At 58.7% G+C, this 15166-nt stretch overlaps 1 protein-coding gene across 2 annotated transcripts in view; it reads left to right on the forward strand.

The window, feature by feature from the left end:
• Window positions 1-3398: 3398 nt before the first annotated feature.
• The window catches only part of CRMP1 (collapsin response mediator protein 1), a 41288-nt gene continuing 29520 nt past the window's right edge, over window positions 3399-15166 (forward strand). Inside the window, exons 1-4 of one of the 2 annotated variants that reach the window (XM_075545052.1) lie at window positions 3399-3582; window positions 8384-8401; window positions 8648-8691; window positions 13751-13804. In XM_075545052.1, the coding sequence (XP_075401167.1) occupies window positions 3399-3582; window positions 8384-8401; window positions 8648-8691; window positions 13751-13804 (300 nt within the window). Of the gene's footprint in view, window positions 3780-8383; window positions 8402-8647; window positions 8692-13750; window positions 13805-15166 lie in introns of both variants that reach the window. The other variant, XM_075545051.1, reaches the window with a different exon arrangement.

Here is a 15166-nt window from a genome sequence, read left to right on the forward strand (position 1 = left end):
AGGGCAGCGCCCCACCCCCACCCCGGGCAACCTCCCCAAGGCGAGGTCCTTCCTGCCACGTGAGGTGACAGAGTCACAGGTCCAGGGACAGAAGGTGAACATGTTCTGTCCGCCAGAGTACCTCATGAGCTGATTTGTAGGCAGCCACCAAACACCCTTTTTGGCTCAGACTGTCTGCTGGGGCTGTGTCCCTGCCCCAGCTGGACATGTGATTCCTGGCTGCGCTGAATTTCTGAACCACAGTTGGTGTTTGGAGGAGGAGCTCAGTGGCTGGTGACGGGCCTCAGAACTGCACAGAGGATTCAAAGCTACGGTTCGTTGGGGGAAAACTTATTCTTTATAGCTTATACTTTAAAAGCTCTCTTCTCACTTGCTGGAGGCGAGGCCCCACAGAGAGTGTGGCCCTGAACTGTCCTCTCTCATCCTGCTACCCCTGACCATTCCCTCTGCTCATTGTCCCTCTCCCCGTCAAGGCTCCTCATCTGACAAGATGTCTTGGAGCCCTTCCTTCACCACTTACCCAGGTTTAATCTTGAAAAGAGCTTGGGCCTGCAGGGCTGGTGGTTTGTGGGATAGGAGGGTCCCCCTCACCTGCAGAGAGGGTGGCCATCTCAGGGTCCCCAGCCCATCTCTACCAGGTGGCTGGGACAGTCCTTTCGGACCTCAGGGATCTGTCTCCTGTCACCCTTGGAGAGGACCCAGACAAGTCTGAATGGGAGTCCCAGCCGGTCACTTCCTGGGGTTAACCCTGAGTGTCCCATCTGCTTCCTCATCCAGAAATGAGGGTGTCACTGTTGGCCATGCGGGACTGCAGAGAGGTCCAGTGTGTGGAGATGGCTTATCTGGGACAGGTACTCGGAGATGTCACACCCCTCCCATTAGGAACCAGGAGGTGCCAGGAGCCAGGCAGGGCCCCAAGTGTGTGGAAGGTGGGTGCAGAATGACCAGCTGCCCACTGCTACACCCAGCCCAGCTCCTCACACAAACCAGCCTTGTCACCTTTTCCACCCTCTGCCTGCTCTGCAGCAGGCTTCCCAAGTGGGCCTGGAGAGTGGGGGTCATCCCACTTTTGGGTTCCTATCCTCTCTGAGCCTCAGTTTCTTCTTCAGCAAAAAAGGGCTGAAGTGCCCCCGCCCCCTCGGTGCCTCCCACGTCATGAAGCCTGACCATAGTGCTCCCATGGCTACACACATAGTCAGCCGGCAGCAGTGGGAGCTTCCGCTGTCCTGCCTGGCTTCTGAAGCAGCTCTTCCCCTCCTTCCCCAACCTCTCCCTCCTCCCCCTGGCTCTGCTGTCCAGCCTTTCTCGCAGTCCAACATGTTTTCCTGAAAAGCAGTAAGACCTCCACCACCAGATGTACTTGAGCTAAGGCCAAGATGCCATCTCCTCCAGATGATGACAGGGACGCCTTGTGGTGGGGGTGGGAGGGGTGGGGGTGTTTGACCACAGATGTCCTGTCTGGGGCTCTTGGATCCACTGATGTTTCTGGGGTTTGTTTGCTGCAGGTGTCCGAAGATGCTTTGCAGGAGAGTATAGGTTCTCACAGGACGTTCGCATTTAAGACGAGGAAACACTTCTGATGGGGCTGGGTGTTCCACATCCTTAAGCACAGGACGATGAACCACGCTTCCATGACTCGGCCCCAGAGAACGTCCGGCCAGTGCCCAAGGACTATCCCTGCATCCCAGGGAGGGCTGAGGACAGGAGTCTCCTGAGCTCCCACTGTGAGTTTCAAGACCCTCTGCAACACCTACCCCACAGGCGGCGCTGTCTCTGACAGATGTGGAGGCCCCAGTTTTCCTCCTCCATGTCCCCACAAGCTGCTGTGTGCCGGCAGGGGACCCTCACCAATGTGGAGCACCTGCTGGGTTTCTGTGGTCTGGATCTCTGAGTGAGGGGACCATGCTGGGCTGAGGACCGACTTTTATCTAGGACCATGGGCCTGGGAGGGGTCTATCCTTCAGTAAGTCTCCTTGCTCCCAGGACTTAGACAAGGCCACTGTGGGATCCCATTTTGGGGGGGGCGCAGCAAGGGGGTGCTATAAACAGAGCCCAGGATGACTTCCTGCTTTGTGTTTTACTTGAGGAAACCCCAGAAACCTCATTGTGGGGCTCTGCTGGGAGCACATGGAGGGTTGGGGGCAGCTCTTTGAGCCTGTGGGGTAGAAACCCATGGACTCTTCCAGAGTTGTTTGAGAGTGGAAGACCCCACGCACCCACACCAGAAGCTGCATGTCTGGGCTGAGGGGAAACTCGGGCTGATCCCAGCGTCCTCAGGAGCAGCAGGTCCTTCTCCAGGGTCTCCAGGTTGGAGCATTTGGCTCTAAACCTCCAGGCAAGAAGACACATGGGGCTGGGGAGTGCTGCCTTCCCACTCTGTTCTGCCTGCTTCTGCCATCATCTCTGGGGCCTGATCTGGACCCAGTTTCTTGCCACACATGCACAGAGCGTTTCTTTCACAGCCTGTGCGCACCTCTCAGGCTCCTGCTGCCTGCACACTGCCCACCCCATTGCCCTGGCCTCATCCCTGTCTGTGCCCCATGGCATGCCCAGAAAGTGATCCCTATCAGTGCTTCACACTCCCCTGTCTAGAACCGGCACTCCTTGACGACAGGACTCCTGTGTCACTAGCCGGGGTCTGGCTGTGACCGAGAGGGTGAGGAGGCACTTAATGTGAGAATTGAGAGTTGAGGCCATGGATCGGATCGAATTCCCTGGCTCACAGGTGCTGGACTGGCTGGGGACTTGAGGGTGGGATCGAGGGTGGGATTCTCCCCACCCCCCAAGTTAGCCCTAAGGGCCAGGACTACACCATGTCACCCAAGAAGGCAGAGGTACCACCACAATGTCAGTCCCCGGGACAGAGCTTCCCGCCAATGTCAGCCCCAGGGTTGGTCTCTCCTGTGGGATCAGTCCGTAGCCCTGAGGCGGTGTGTACAAGCATGCGTGTATATAATTGCCTGTGGTTGCCCAAGCAAGCCAGTGTGCGGAGTGCGTGGGGCCTCTGCCACGTGTGCCTCTCGTGCGTGTGCGTGTGCGCGAGCGCGTACCCACGGCTCACCGCTCCCTCTCCTTGCTCCCTGCTCTCCCCCAGCGGGTGGGGAGTGAGGAGTGGGCGAGGGCACTGCGGTCCAGCTGCCCGCCCTCCGCGCTGCGGCTCCTGCACATCACCGCCCCGCTCCGCCCCCCAGCAGTCCCGCCCCACAGTCCTTTGTAGCCGCTGTACGTCTACCCGCCTCCAGCGCAGCTCCGCCTCGGCCCGCCCCGGCGCCCGCCCAGCTGCCCGCCCCGCGCGCAGCCCAGGCGCCCCGGCCGCCGCAGGCCCCAGCGAGGCACGGAGCTCGGAGCGCGGCGGGCGAAGGTCGGGCGCACGGGCGGGCGGCCGCAGGCGGGCGGGCATGGCGGACCGGCGGCGTGCGTGGAACACCGAGGACGACCTGCCAGTGTACCTGGCGCGGCCGGGTAGCGCAGCTCAGACCCCGCGCCAGAAGTACGGAGGCATGTTCGCCGCGGTGGAGGGCGCCTACGAGAACAAGACCATTGACTTCGACGCGTATAGCGTGGGTCGCCGCGGCTCGGCGCGCACGCCGCGAAGCTCTGGCCCGCTAGATGCGTCTGGCCTGCCTGGACCCGGCGGCAGCGAGGACACGTCCAGTGACGTGAGCGAACCCTCAGGCTCAGCCGTCAGCTCGCCGGGAGAGCGAGAAGAGAGACCACCTGCGCTGCGCATCCGGTGCCCGGCGCCCCGCGACCTGCCACTGGGCCGGGACAATGGCCAGGTACCCTAGGGGCTTGCGCTGGGCGGGGGAGGGGCCCTTGGGGACGCTTGTCGTGGGGCAGCCTGAGCGCAGCGGCCAGGGGGAAGGCTGGGGCGCAACCAGGCTTGGGGGAGCCGCAGGTCGGCCCCTCCCCCACCTCGTCTTGAAGAGGTTACGGGAGGCTGTGACCAGCAGAGTTCAGGACACCCTTCAGGCACTTTCTCGGTCCACACTCCGTTAGAACGGAGAGCCAGGTTCCTAGGGGGGAAGAAGTTGCTCAAAGCCGCCGCGAGGACCTTGGAACGTTTGGGGCTGTGCGGGGGCCCTTCACCCGGCTCCGAGTCTCTGTCTTAGGCAAGGGAAGGAGGCCCTCTCATACCGGCCCTGGCCACTCATCAAGCCCACAGAGCACCTGGCGCTGGGGGAGGGAACGCCGCCGCCCGCACAGCTTAAAGCTCCGAGGGACCGCTGCTCAGCCCTGCCCCCATGTTTTAAATGGGGCGGGGACGTTAGATATACTTGGGCAGTTGGAACGGAAAGCCTGCACCCCCAAATCACGCAGAACCAGTGCGCCAACCTCCATGGCGCGCTGGAGGCAGAGCTGGGGGTTGCAGAATTGGAGGGGGTTGTCTTTTTCATCCCTTGAGCGCGAAAACCCTGGGTAACAGGAGGTTGACCCTGGGTGACAGGAGGATGAAAGCCAGGTTTACAGGGGTCTCAAGTGGGTGAGGCCTGGGGTCAGGGGCATAGCCAACGCAAGGCGGCGCTCGCTGGACAGAGGGTGGGCGAGCGCTAGGTACCAGACCCCAGTTAGGGGAGCTCTGAGTGCCAGTGTCAGCGCCTTGGGCTCTCTTTCAGGAAGTTGGATATGGGAGAGTGATTCCGTTGACGCCCATGGGTCGTGAATGTCTAATAAATGCTCATCGTTGAGTTGCATGAAGGCTGCCATGGTTATTACGCCCTTTACACGCTAAGAGGGACACCGAGCGAGTCCCCAACAGAAATCTGTGCCGCCGTTCAGGAGTCGCAGTCTCTCGAGCCGCGCGCTCCCAGTAACGGGGAGCTCTCCGTGGTGCTGAATCGGCGCGGGGGGAGCTGGGGGTGCGGCTGTGAGGGCGCGCTCCTGTGTGTGAGGGAAATGATGGAAGGACCCCTGTCCCCTCCCCGTACCCCTTTTTCTATCTACATTTCCCCACCCCGCCGGAGGCCGAACCCCCCAAGCGCTGGCTCAGTGCTGGGAGCTCTGGGTCCCAGACAAGGTTCTTTGGGACTTGGCATTTCGATCCGTCCACCAAGGCAGCAGTTTCTCCCAGCTTCTCCCGGGGCGTGATAGTCCAGCCGGCGAGGACACTGCAGGACTGAGAGCAGTCCCTGTCCCCACCGCCAGCCCTATCCCCACTCTGCCTGGGCTGCCCCTCGGCCGTTCCTCTCCCCTCAGTCCTCTCAGCCATCCGACCCCATCTCCCCTTTCTGCGCCGCTGCCGCGGAACCCGACAAACGTGGCGGCGGCGCTCCCGGAACCCTGGCACTGCGTAACGGAGCGGCTCCTGGGCCCCTAGGCGACGAGTGTCACTGTGGCGGGCAGAGCGTCCCCGAGCCCGGGTTCCATCCGCTCTGGTTCCGGGGCGGGCCTCCAGCTCCTGAGCCTGGCAGCGGTGCCCGACCCTCCCCCGCCCACCGACTGGCCCGGGGGAGAAAGGAGGGGTCTCTGCTGCGCATGCGCAGCTCTTTCCAAAACCCCAGGCAGAGTGACTGCGGCCTTTGTCGCCTGAAAATCCTCCGGGGAGCGGCAGTTTCCGGGCCAGTCGTGGGCCTGTGCCCCGCCCCCATCCTAGTGCAGTCTGTCCGCTTCCCCGGAGCTTCCGGCCGAGGTCCCCAGACAGTCCTCTGGAGACAGCATTCTGGGAGAGGGGAGGGACCCCCACCCGTGATTTATGCTTGGCAACAATGCGCCAGAGCCAGCGCGAGCCCAGCTGCAGAGACCTGTCCAGCAAATCCACCATCCCTGCTCTGGGGTGCGCTTCTCACAGCAGGCACCCAGGCATGCACGCTAACTCTGGGCAGGGGCATAGGTGGCCGGAGTCAGAGGCCCGCTCTTCCGCCCTTCACCATCTGCACAATGGAGCCTGCCATCTCTTCTTCCAAACTGCATGGGGGGGGGGGGGGTAGAGGGAGGCGGTAGGTGGGTCACAGCCTCTCAGCACCCAGGGAGGAGGCCTGGCGTCCTGATGCCCACCTCAGCAAGGCCAGTCTAACCCAGGAGAGATCAGAGGCGCCCGGACCACAGAGCTCAAGGCTCCAGCATCATGAGTCCAAATCCTGGTTGGACTGGCCTTGGTGGGGTGGACACAGGTGCTGGACTGCCTTGCCAGACCAAACCCACCCCCCTCAGCTCCCTGCCCGCCCCCACCCCCTGCAGCTTCAAAGGGGAAGGGTCATCTCCTGGGCCCCAGGCTCCTTCATGCAGACACATTATTCCACCTGCTGTCCCTGGCTCCTGACCTGCATAGCTGGGCTGGGCTGAGCACCCCTGTCCCTCTCCCCTCCTTTAACCTCATATGTCATAAGGTTTGTCAAGCCGCGCCCTGACCCCCTGCCAGAGCTGCTACTGGCTCTGTTACACTCAACTCACTCACACTCAGACACATACTCACATTACACACTCACATACTCTCAAGCGCACAAATTACACACATTCATTACTCGCACCCATTACTCACTACCGCGCATACACACACACACACACACACACACACGGCACACACACGACTTGCCAATGCCCTGGGCCACGCAGTGTCTGGTCAGCAAGATTTCTGGGTGACCAGTGGTCCAAGCGTCTTGCGGGTTCTTTTTCTCCATCACTGCGGGGCCCCTGCCCAGCACGGAGGGAGGTGGTTCTAGGGCGGGACGTGGCGCGGCTTCGAAGACCGCAGCCTTTGGAAACACACGTTGAAGATGGACCTACTGGGTTCACCCAGGGAGGATTAGGTCGGCTCAAGCCTGAGGGGCCTGTGGGGCAGATCCCCGCGGTCAGAGAGGTGGCCACCGACCCCCGCCGCCCCCACCCCCGCCGAGATGCCCTGGGGGCGGCCAGGGGCGGTGCTGTACGTCGAAGGCTCGGCACGAGGGTCAGTGCGCCCAAAGGCTTTCTGCCTGGGAGCGGATGTTCCCGAGCCCAGCCTTTCAGGTGGCGAGGGCGGGCGAGCCCAGTCGGGGGCGCGCGCGGGGCGGGGGTCGGTCGACTGGGCGGGTTGGGGCGAGGGGCGGAGTGGGGGACGTGGAAGGAAGCGCTTCCTGGTTCGAGCAGAGAGGGGCGGACCGGCTGTGCTCCGCGCCGCCGGGAGGAGCTCTCTGCCTGTAGCCCCCTCCTCCCGCCCGCGTCCCCTCCTCCGCCTCCTCCGGGAACCGGGCGGCGCCGGCAGCGGGAGCAGCGGCGGGTGGAGCAGCCGTGCGCCCTTCACCCTCTCCGGCCGCTGCAGACCTTTGTCGCCGCGCCGCGCGGGACCCCGGCGGCCGAGCGTGGGCCGCAAGCGTGAGGAACCATGTCTTACCAGGGCAGGAAGAGTATCCCACACATCACGGTAAGAAACTCCCCCGCCCCGGTTCACCCCCCCCGCCCGCTGGCCTCCCAGGGTGCGGGTCGCAGCCGGCCTGACCCACGAGCGACGGTGGGGCGGCCCCCAGGGCTTCCTAGGTTGCCGCCGCGGGTGGGGCGGGGCCGGTCTCGGCTTTGCAGCCCCCTCCCCCAGCCTCTGGGGACAATGGCTGGGGGGGACTTCAGGGCGGGGCGGGGCTGGAGCCTGGACTCAGGGACCCCTCCCCCCACGGGAAGTGTCGGAGGTTGGCCGGTCCCGCGGGACACGACTGAACAAAAGAAGGAGAGGCCTAAGTCCGAACCGCCCCTCCCTTGCGCGGGCGCCGCATGGGGGGAGGGAGTGGAGCCTCGTGCCCCTAGCGCTGCGGACTGTGGTCCCACTGTGTCCTTCCCCGTGCGAGGGAAAAGACCCTCGCCCCCAGTCTATCCGGATGGAGTGGAACCTGCCCCTCCTCCGCCCTGAGAGCGGACCTTGACGGAGACCCCCTCCCGAGACCCTGGCAGTGGTGGCTGGGTAGGGTTAACGCGGGAGAGGCCGGCCACTCGAGGCGGGATGCGGTGGGGGCTGGGCAGCCGCTGTGTGTCCCTGGGTGTGGCCCAAACAAAGGAAGCAGCTCTTCCTGCGTCGTCTTTGGGGGTGTGGCACTGAGGAGCCAGAGGGAGACCCCTTCACAGTCCTCTGCCTGGCCTCGGGGGGAACTTGGTGGGGTGGGGGAGGAGGGGGGAGAACTAGCCTGGTGCTGGAGGTGAGTTCCATTCGTGGAGGCCTGAGACCCAGACCCTCACATATCCGGAATGGGCTCCCAGGAATACCTGACACTTTCTGCATCCCCCAGGCTTTCTTGAGTCTTGGAGGGGTATGACATCCATATAGAGGTTGGTCAGGAGGGTGGGTCCGTCTGGCAGAGCTGTCCTGTGCCCACCGTGTCCCACGAGAGCATGCCCCGGGCACACCTGTCAGCAGATCCTGGCTGGCCTTCCCCAGGTGTGTGGCCCAGGGTCTGCGAGATCAGTCTGTGGGTAAGCAGAGAAACTGTCTCAGAGGGAAGTGTAGGAGATGAAAGTGTCTCTTTGGGAAGCTTACTACTAGGATGGTGCAGGAATCAGGGGCTCCCAGGTCCTTTGTTCAAACTGAACCCCTCTCAAGTGTGTGGTCATGTGGCCTGGGGGCAGACCTGGGGAGTGCTCCCGGAAGAGCCCCACAGCTCCAGTCCAGCTCCGCCCAACAGTCACCTTGCCTCCAATAGTGCTGCGCTGGACGGGGTGGACTGATGTCCCTCAGGACACATTGCAGGAACAGTGCAGCCACACGGGCCCAGCCCACAGCCTCCAGTTGCTGCCCTGGGCCCTGCGCGAGCAGGACAGGCACTGGACAGGCGTTGTCTCCAGGCAGCATGGGAGGGGCCTAGGGAGGCAGTCCCCTCAGGGATGGTGGCTGCCACTCAGGCTGGGATGGTTCCCTAGGTCCTGCACCAGCCCCACAACCACGGCGTGAGTGGACGGACACAGTGCCTGCAGCTCCCTGAACTGGCCCAGACGGTAGCCTGAGCTCACCTCAGAGATCAGTCTCTGGGAAAGGATGTCATGCTTGGTTCCTGGGTGGGGCAGCGGAAGAGGACTTTCCAGGGCTGCAGCCATGGGCTCAGGCATAGGAATGATTGTGAGGATGGTGCAGGCCAGGCAGGGTTCGCTCTGCTGTTCATGGGATCACTGCACCTAGCAACGCACTCACCAAAAACAGTGAGAAGGAAGCATCCAACCCTGCTCCCCACCCCTATCCCCACTCCCACTGCAGCCCAAGTTCAGCAAAGACCTGCGTTTAGACCTGAAATTACAACCCTGTGGACACACAGGAGGTGGTTCGTGGTGGAGACCCAGAAGGAAGGCCCACTTCTCTTCCAAGTGTGACAGCCAGGAGGGCGGATGCGAGTGCGGTCAGGTGAAGATGTGTGTGCGCATGCGTGTGTACGGCAGGCCTGAGACCTGGAGGGCAGGGGCCCTGGGAAAGGGCGGATCTTTTTGCTGCATCCCCAGTCCCTCCCTCCCGCCTTGCAGAGAGCCCGTCCCAACCCCTTCGAGCGTCCACTTTCTCAAGGGAACAGTAAGCTAACAGTACTGCCCCTGAGTTCAGCGAGAGCCGGGGCGGCCGCATACACAAAGGTTGAGGTTCAGGTCTGGTCTGCAAGTCCAGGTAAGGTGGAGTCTTCCCATGGAGGAGGGCAAGTGGTGCTGGGAGAATGTAGCAGGGAGGCGGGTGCAGGGACACCCAGCCGGCCCCAGGGACCCAGTGAAGTATTCTGGTGATCCTCCACAGGGTTTTTGGTTTTTTTTAATTAATGGCTCAGCTGGGGATTAATTTAGCCTACGTGGTTCCTTTGGTGGTGGCGGAGGTTGTAAGTGAGACCAGGCCCTGGGAGTGGCCCAAGCTGACAAAAGGCCGAGGGTGCCACCCTGATCCCCCAGGGGCTGTGCCCACACCGACATTGAAGCCTCTGGCTGGCTTCTCAGAGTCACCTGTGGCAGGCAGCAGACAGGTCACATGGCTGCCCACGCTCAGATGCTCAGGTGCGGCCAAAGACACGCCCCCCCCACCCCCACTATGCCAAGGTGTGTGCACACCTGTTTCAACGTGTGCATGTTTCTGTGCCCCTACACCTGTGTGAGCACCTCTGTATGCAGCTGTGTAAGTGGGTGGTGGTGTTTAAGAGTGCCTGTATGAATGTGTGCATGAGTGCTGATCTGTGTGTATTTGTGCAAGGGATTGTGTGTTAACGTGTGAAGAAGCTGAATTGTGTGTGAATGTCAATCTGTGTGTGTTTTTGTGTACGTAGGATTATGTGTGTGTGAAGATGAGAAGGGAAGAGAGGCCCCTAAGCAAAATCACCTCAGGCTTGGTTACTCCATGTGCACACACGGGGCAAGATGGACTTTCCACTCCGGAACAGAGCTGCAGTCTTGGACGCCCCCCAACCCCACCCCCGGGGCAGCTCTGCCTGTGCAGCAGGGTGGCTGTGGGTTGGCATGGACACAGTGGAAAGGGGCTTGTGGTGAATGTGGAGAAAAGCAGAGGGGCCGTGAAAGAGAGGCCAGCCCTCGGCCAGATGGACAGACTCTGTGGCAGTGAAACTGAGCTCTGACGTGAGAACAGTGGTAAGGCTGGTGTTTCGTTCTGTTGTTCCCAGGTTGCTAGGCACCTCACCGCAGGGTGCACGTGTGCGAAAGAAGTGCGAGTGCCCTTAGGCGTCTCGGCGTGACATTGGGGATCTCCAGTGGTTTTCTGAGCATTTGGTCACAGGAAACCTCATGAAGCGCACCTACTGACACAGTGGGCTCATTGCAAACCAGAGTTGGCTCTGTGGCCCCTGGTATTCCAGCCCCCATGGCCTATGGTGGGAAGGTTCCCTGCTGCCAGGCCCACACCCCACTCAAACCCATGCTCATCACACCCAGCCCTCAGCCCCCGGTGTGCACAGGGAGGCGCTTCAGAGGTTCGGCTGCAGAGATAACGAGGCTTACAGCCAGCAGGGACCATCTGAACTCAGAATACGAGGGGCGGCCATGGATTTCACAGAGCAAGCACAAAGCCACCAGTGATGGCCAGTTGTAATGACCAAGGAGATGCTGCTTCCTCCTCATGAAAACAGCTGGGCCAAGAGCTGTCCAGAAGACACACCCTGCACCATGGCGGCGGGTGAATTCGGGGCTGGCACTGGGCTCGGGTGCTAGGGCAGACTTGCTGATGTTCCCGGAGGCCCATCCCCAAGTTAGCTCCTTCAACAGCAGCTTGCCTGTGGGTTCGGGTGGTGTGAGCACATTTCTCCTCCTCTCTGTTGCTTGCTGTTGTCAACACAAGTGTGCACTGTCGTCGCAGCAGCAGCAGATGATTCCTTCTCCCTGCTCCTCTGCCTCCCACGGATCAAGAGAGACCTTCAGGAAGCGCCCCTTGCTTGCTCCCTCGGGTCAAGTCCTCCCAGTGTCTTGCTGACCTCCTGGAAGTCTCTTGAGTCACCCTGGGAGCCTTGACGGTGGCCTGGACCTGACTTGACCTCCTTAGCAACTGGGGTCAGAGAGCAGGGCTGAGTGATGGAGGAGAGGCAACCACAGAGGGAAGCTCCTGGTCCGCAGGAGGACTCCATCAACATGGGCAGCTGTGCCCTCTGCCCCTCCCTGGGGGAGTTCGTGGCCCTTGTCTCTGCTATAGCCAGCTGCTGCCAGCTTGTGTCTGAGTCCTTTACATGGACATTGTGCAGCAGCACCCAGCCTTAGCGAGTTCTCTGTTGTCCTCATGACCTTTGACCAGCTCACCCAGAGTCCCCTCCTCGTGGCTGGCCCTGCATTTTACCGAGCTCGATACCCCCGTGGTCGTTCCTTCCAACACTACGCCCAAAGCAAGCAGGATGACATCCTGCCCAGGGGCCCACAGGATGCTCCCTGGCTACCCTCCAGAGGCCAGTCCTCCCAATGACTCACCCAAAGCCCAGTGTCCCATCCTGACCCATGGGATGTTCACTGGTTACCCTCTAGGCCTTTCCCTGAGTCTAGAAGCTTTGCAGAAACCCACCTGGTGTTTGAGAGGCCAGGGCGTGACTTCAGCCCTGGAGCCACACGCAGATGGCCATGTTGTCAGCTGATCTGGGCAATGCATGAAAACTGCCTTCCCCTGTGTGTCTCAGAAGTAATGAGGGGCAGGACCCATTTGGCAGCTCTGTGACCTTGTGAAAAAGGCAGCCCTGACTTCCAAACAATGTATGCCCAGGTTCAGGCCCAGATGTCAATACATGCACTCCACCATCGGCCCACCAAATGCATGTCCTTTCCAGGTGCAAAGCTGGTGCCAGACTCCCTCACATCATCACCTTCTGCCACCAACTCTACGTCCAAAGTCTCACCTTCATGACCATCGGGGTCGAATACAGAAGCATCTTGGAGGTGTCCCACCCAGTAAAATTCCTCCATCCGTGGGCCTGTGAGACTGAGTGAAGGCTCTGCTTCCAGCATGGGGTAGTGGTGCCGGCAGAAGGCAGTAGACAGAGGGGAGATTTTGGAGGGGAAGGGGGCTCACAGAAACAAAGTAAGGCCAGGCTACAGGATGAAGCTCAGATCTCAAGGCTGAGAAGGACCCTCTGTCCTCCAGGGTGTCTGGGCCACCCCATTGACCTCAGACTCTGAGCACCAGCCATGCTCCTGGGATTCTGGGTAAAGATAGCCTGACCCTGGGGGTCAACCAAGCTCTCAGATTCACTGGGATCCCCTGCCCTTGGCCCTAGGCGTCAGCCTGGGATGTCCCTCTTGACCCTGGTTGTCAACCAAGCTCCCAGGCTCACGAGGATGCCCCTCCATTGGTCCTGGTGCCTGTTGTCCTGGCTCATGGGGATGGGTGTCTACCACCCCACACCTTAACCCACTGAGACAACAAGCCTCTTCTTCCACAATGATTTTAGCGTGACTCCACTCTGTGTACTGGGGATGCTGGTTCTGCCCTCCACTCCCTAGTGCTATATCCAACAACTCTTCCCATCTGTTTCTAGGAGGATACTGTCCTTTTCCAACTGTTGTTGGACTGACTCCTTTCCTGCCTTCAGGCTGCGGCCAGCCTTTCTGCATTGAGTCCTTTCCTTCCATCTAAGCTCATGAGTCTTGCTGGGGGTTGGGGGTGGGGCATGCTTAAAAGCAGCAGACACAGCCTTGACTTCTCCAGGTAAGATCGGTGAAGGCTCCAGGATAGGTTTGCTTCTTTTGGACAATAGAATCACCCAGATCCTTAAGTCCTGGCTTATTTTTAAGTGTGCTGCTCTCCTTCCACATTTAGGCAGCAAGAACCACATCACAGTATTTTGATGTTGCTTAGAAACCTCAGCTATACACCAGGGCCACTTGTTTTTACATTTTATTTTATTATCATTTTACTGGGGGCTCTTACAGTGCTTATAACAACCCATACATCATTTTTTTACAAATCATTTTATTGGGGACTTGTAGAACTCTTAACACAATCCATCCATCCATCCATTGTGTCAAGCACATTTGTACATTTGTTGCCATTTTCATTTTCAAAACATTTCCTTACTAGTTGAGCCCTTGGTATCCTCATTTTTCCCACTCCCTTCACTTCCCTTCCTCATGAACCCTTGATAATTCATAAATTATTATTTTTTCATGTCTTGCACTGTCCGGTGTCTCCCTCTACCCCCTTATCTGTTGTCCATCCCCCTGGGAGAGGGTAATAGGTAGATCATTATGATTGGTTCCCACTTTTTTCCCCACCTTTCCCTTACCCTCCTGGTATGGCTACTCTCAATATTGGTCCTGAGGAGTTTATCTGTCCTGGATTCCCTGTGTTTCCAGCTCTTATCTGTACCCATGTACATTCTCTGATCTAGCCAGATTTATAAGGTAGAATTGGGGTCATTATAGTGGCGGTGAGGAAGCATTAAAGAAGCAAAGGAAAGCTGTATGTTTCATAGGTGCGACACTGCACCCTGACTGGCCCATTTTCTTCCTGCGACCCTTCTGTAAGGGATGTCCAATTGCCTACAGATTGGCTTTGGGCCTCCACTCCGCACTCCCTGCCCCATTCACATTGACATGATTTTTTGTTCTGTGTCTTGGATGCCTGATACTTAATCCCATTGACACCTCATGATCACGCAAGCTGGTGTGCTTCTTCCATGTGGGCCTTGTTGCTTCTCAGCTATATGGCCTCTTGTTTATCTTCAAGCCTTTAAGACCCCAGACTCTGTCTCTTTTGATAGCTAGGTACTATGGGCTTTCTTCACATTTGCTTATGCACCCGCTTTGTCTTCAGCGATCGTGTTGAGAAGGTAGCTTCTAAGAGTGCTGGGTTATTAGAGCAAAAGTGTTCTTGGGTTGAGGGAGTACTTGAGTAGAGGCCCAATGTCCATCTGCTTCCTTAATACTAAACCTATGAATATATGTACACAGATCTATTTCCCCATCGTCATATATAAATATATTTACATATGTACATGCCTGTGTTTAGATCTCTATAAATGCCCTTTGTCTCCTAGTTCTTTCCTCTATTTCCTTTAACTTTCCTTTTGTCCCACTATCATGTTCAACCTTCCTTTGTGTTTCAGTAATTCCTCTCTGTTACATCCATACATCAATTTTATCAGTCACATTTGTACACTTTGCCATCATTTTCAAAGCATTTTCTTTCTACTTGAGCCCTTGGTATCAACTCCTCTTCCCCCCTCCCCTCCCACTCTCTTGAAACCTTGATAAATTATGAATTATTGTTATTCTCATATCTTACACTGTCCGTTGTCTCCCTTCACCCGCGTTTCTGTTGCTTGTCCCCTCAGGAGGGGGGTGGGTTATTCACTGTGATCAGTTGACCATTGTGATCAGTCCCTCCTTTCTCCCCCCCAGAGACACTACTTACAACTGCGAGTCTCCACAAAACATTCATGTATCATGCAACAAGTCCTTTGCCACTTTATAACTAGGGTACTATTTTCTCCCAAGTCCAAAAGCATATTTATCACTTCTCACAAAAGCCATTCCCTGTCCGCACTTGTAGCCACGTATGCTCATGGTGAGAGAAGCTTTCTCTCAGGGATTCTGATTCCTCTGTGAACCTTCACCACACCCCCTGAAGGCCCTTACTTCCACCAACAACCCTTCACAGCAGTCTAGACACTTTCCTAACTCGAACGCCACCCTGAGTTAGAATAGCACCCCATTCCAAATGTCTCAGGGAGTGGCTCTTTCAAACACAAGTGTTTGTCATGGATCCTGGAAGTTCAAGCCAGAGACTGGCTTGTGGCTCTCCTATCAGTAACTCTGAGTG

This window comes from Tenrec ecaudatus, chromosome 3, assembly GCF_050624435.1.
Source record: "Tenrec ecaudatus isolate mTenEca1 chromosome 3, mTenEca1.hap1, whole genome shotgun sequence".
Lineage (NCBI taxonomy): Eukaryota > Metazoa > Chordata > Mammalia > Afrosoricida > Tenrecidae > Tenrec > Tenrec ecaudatus.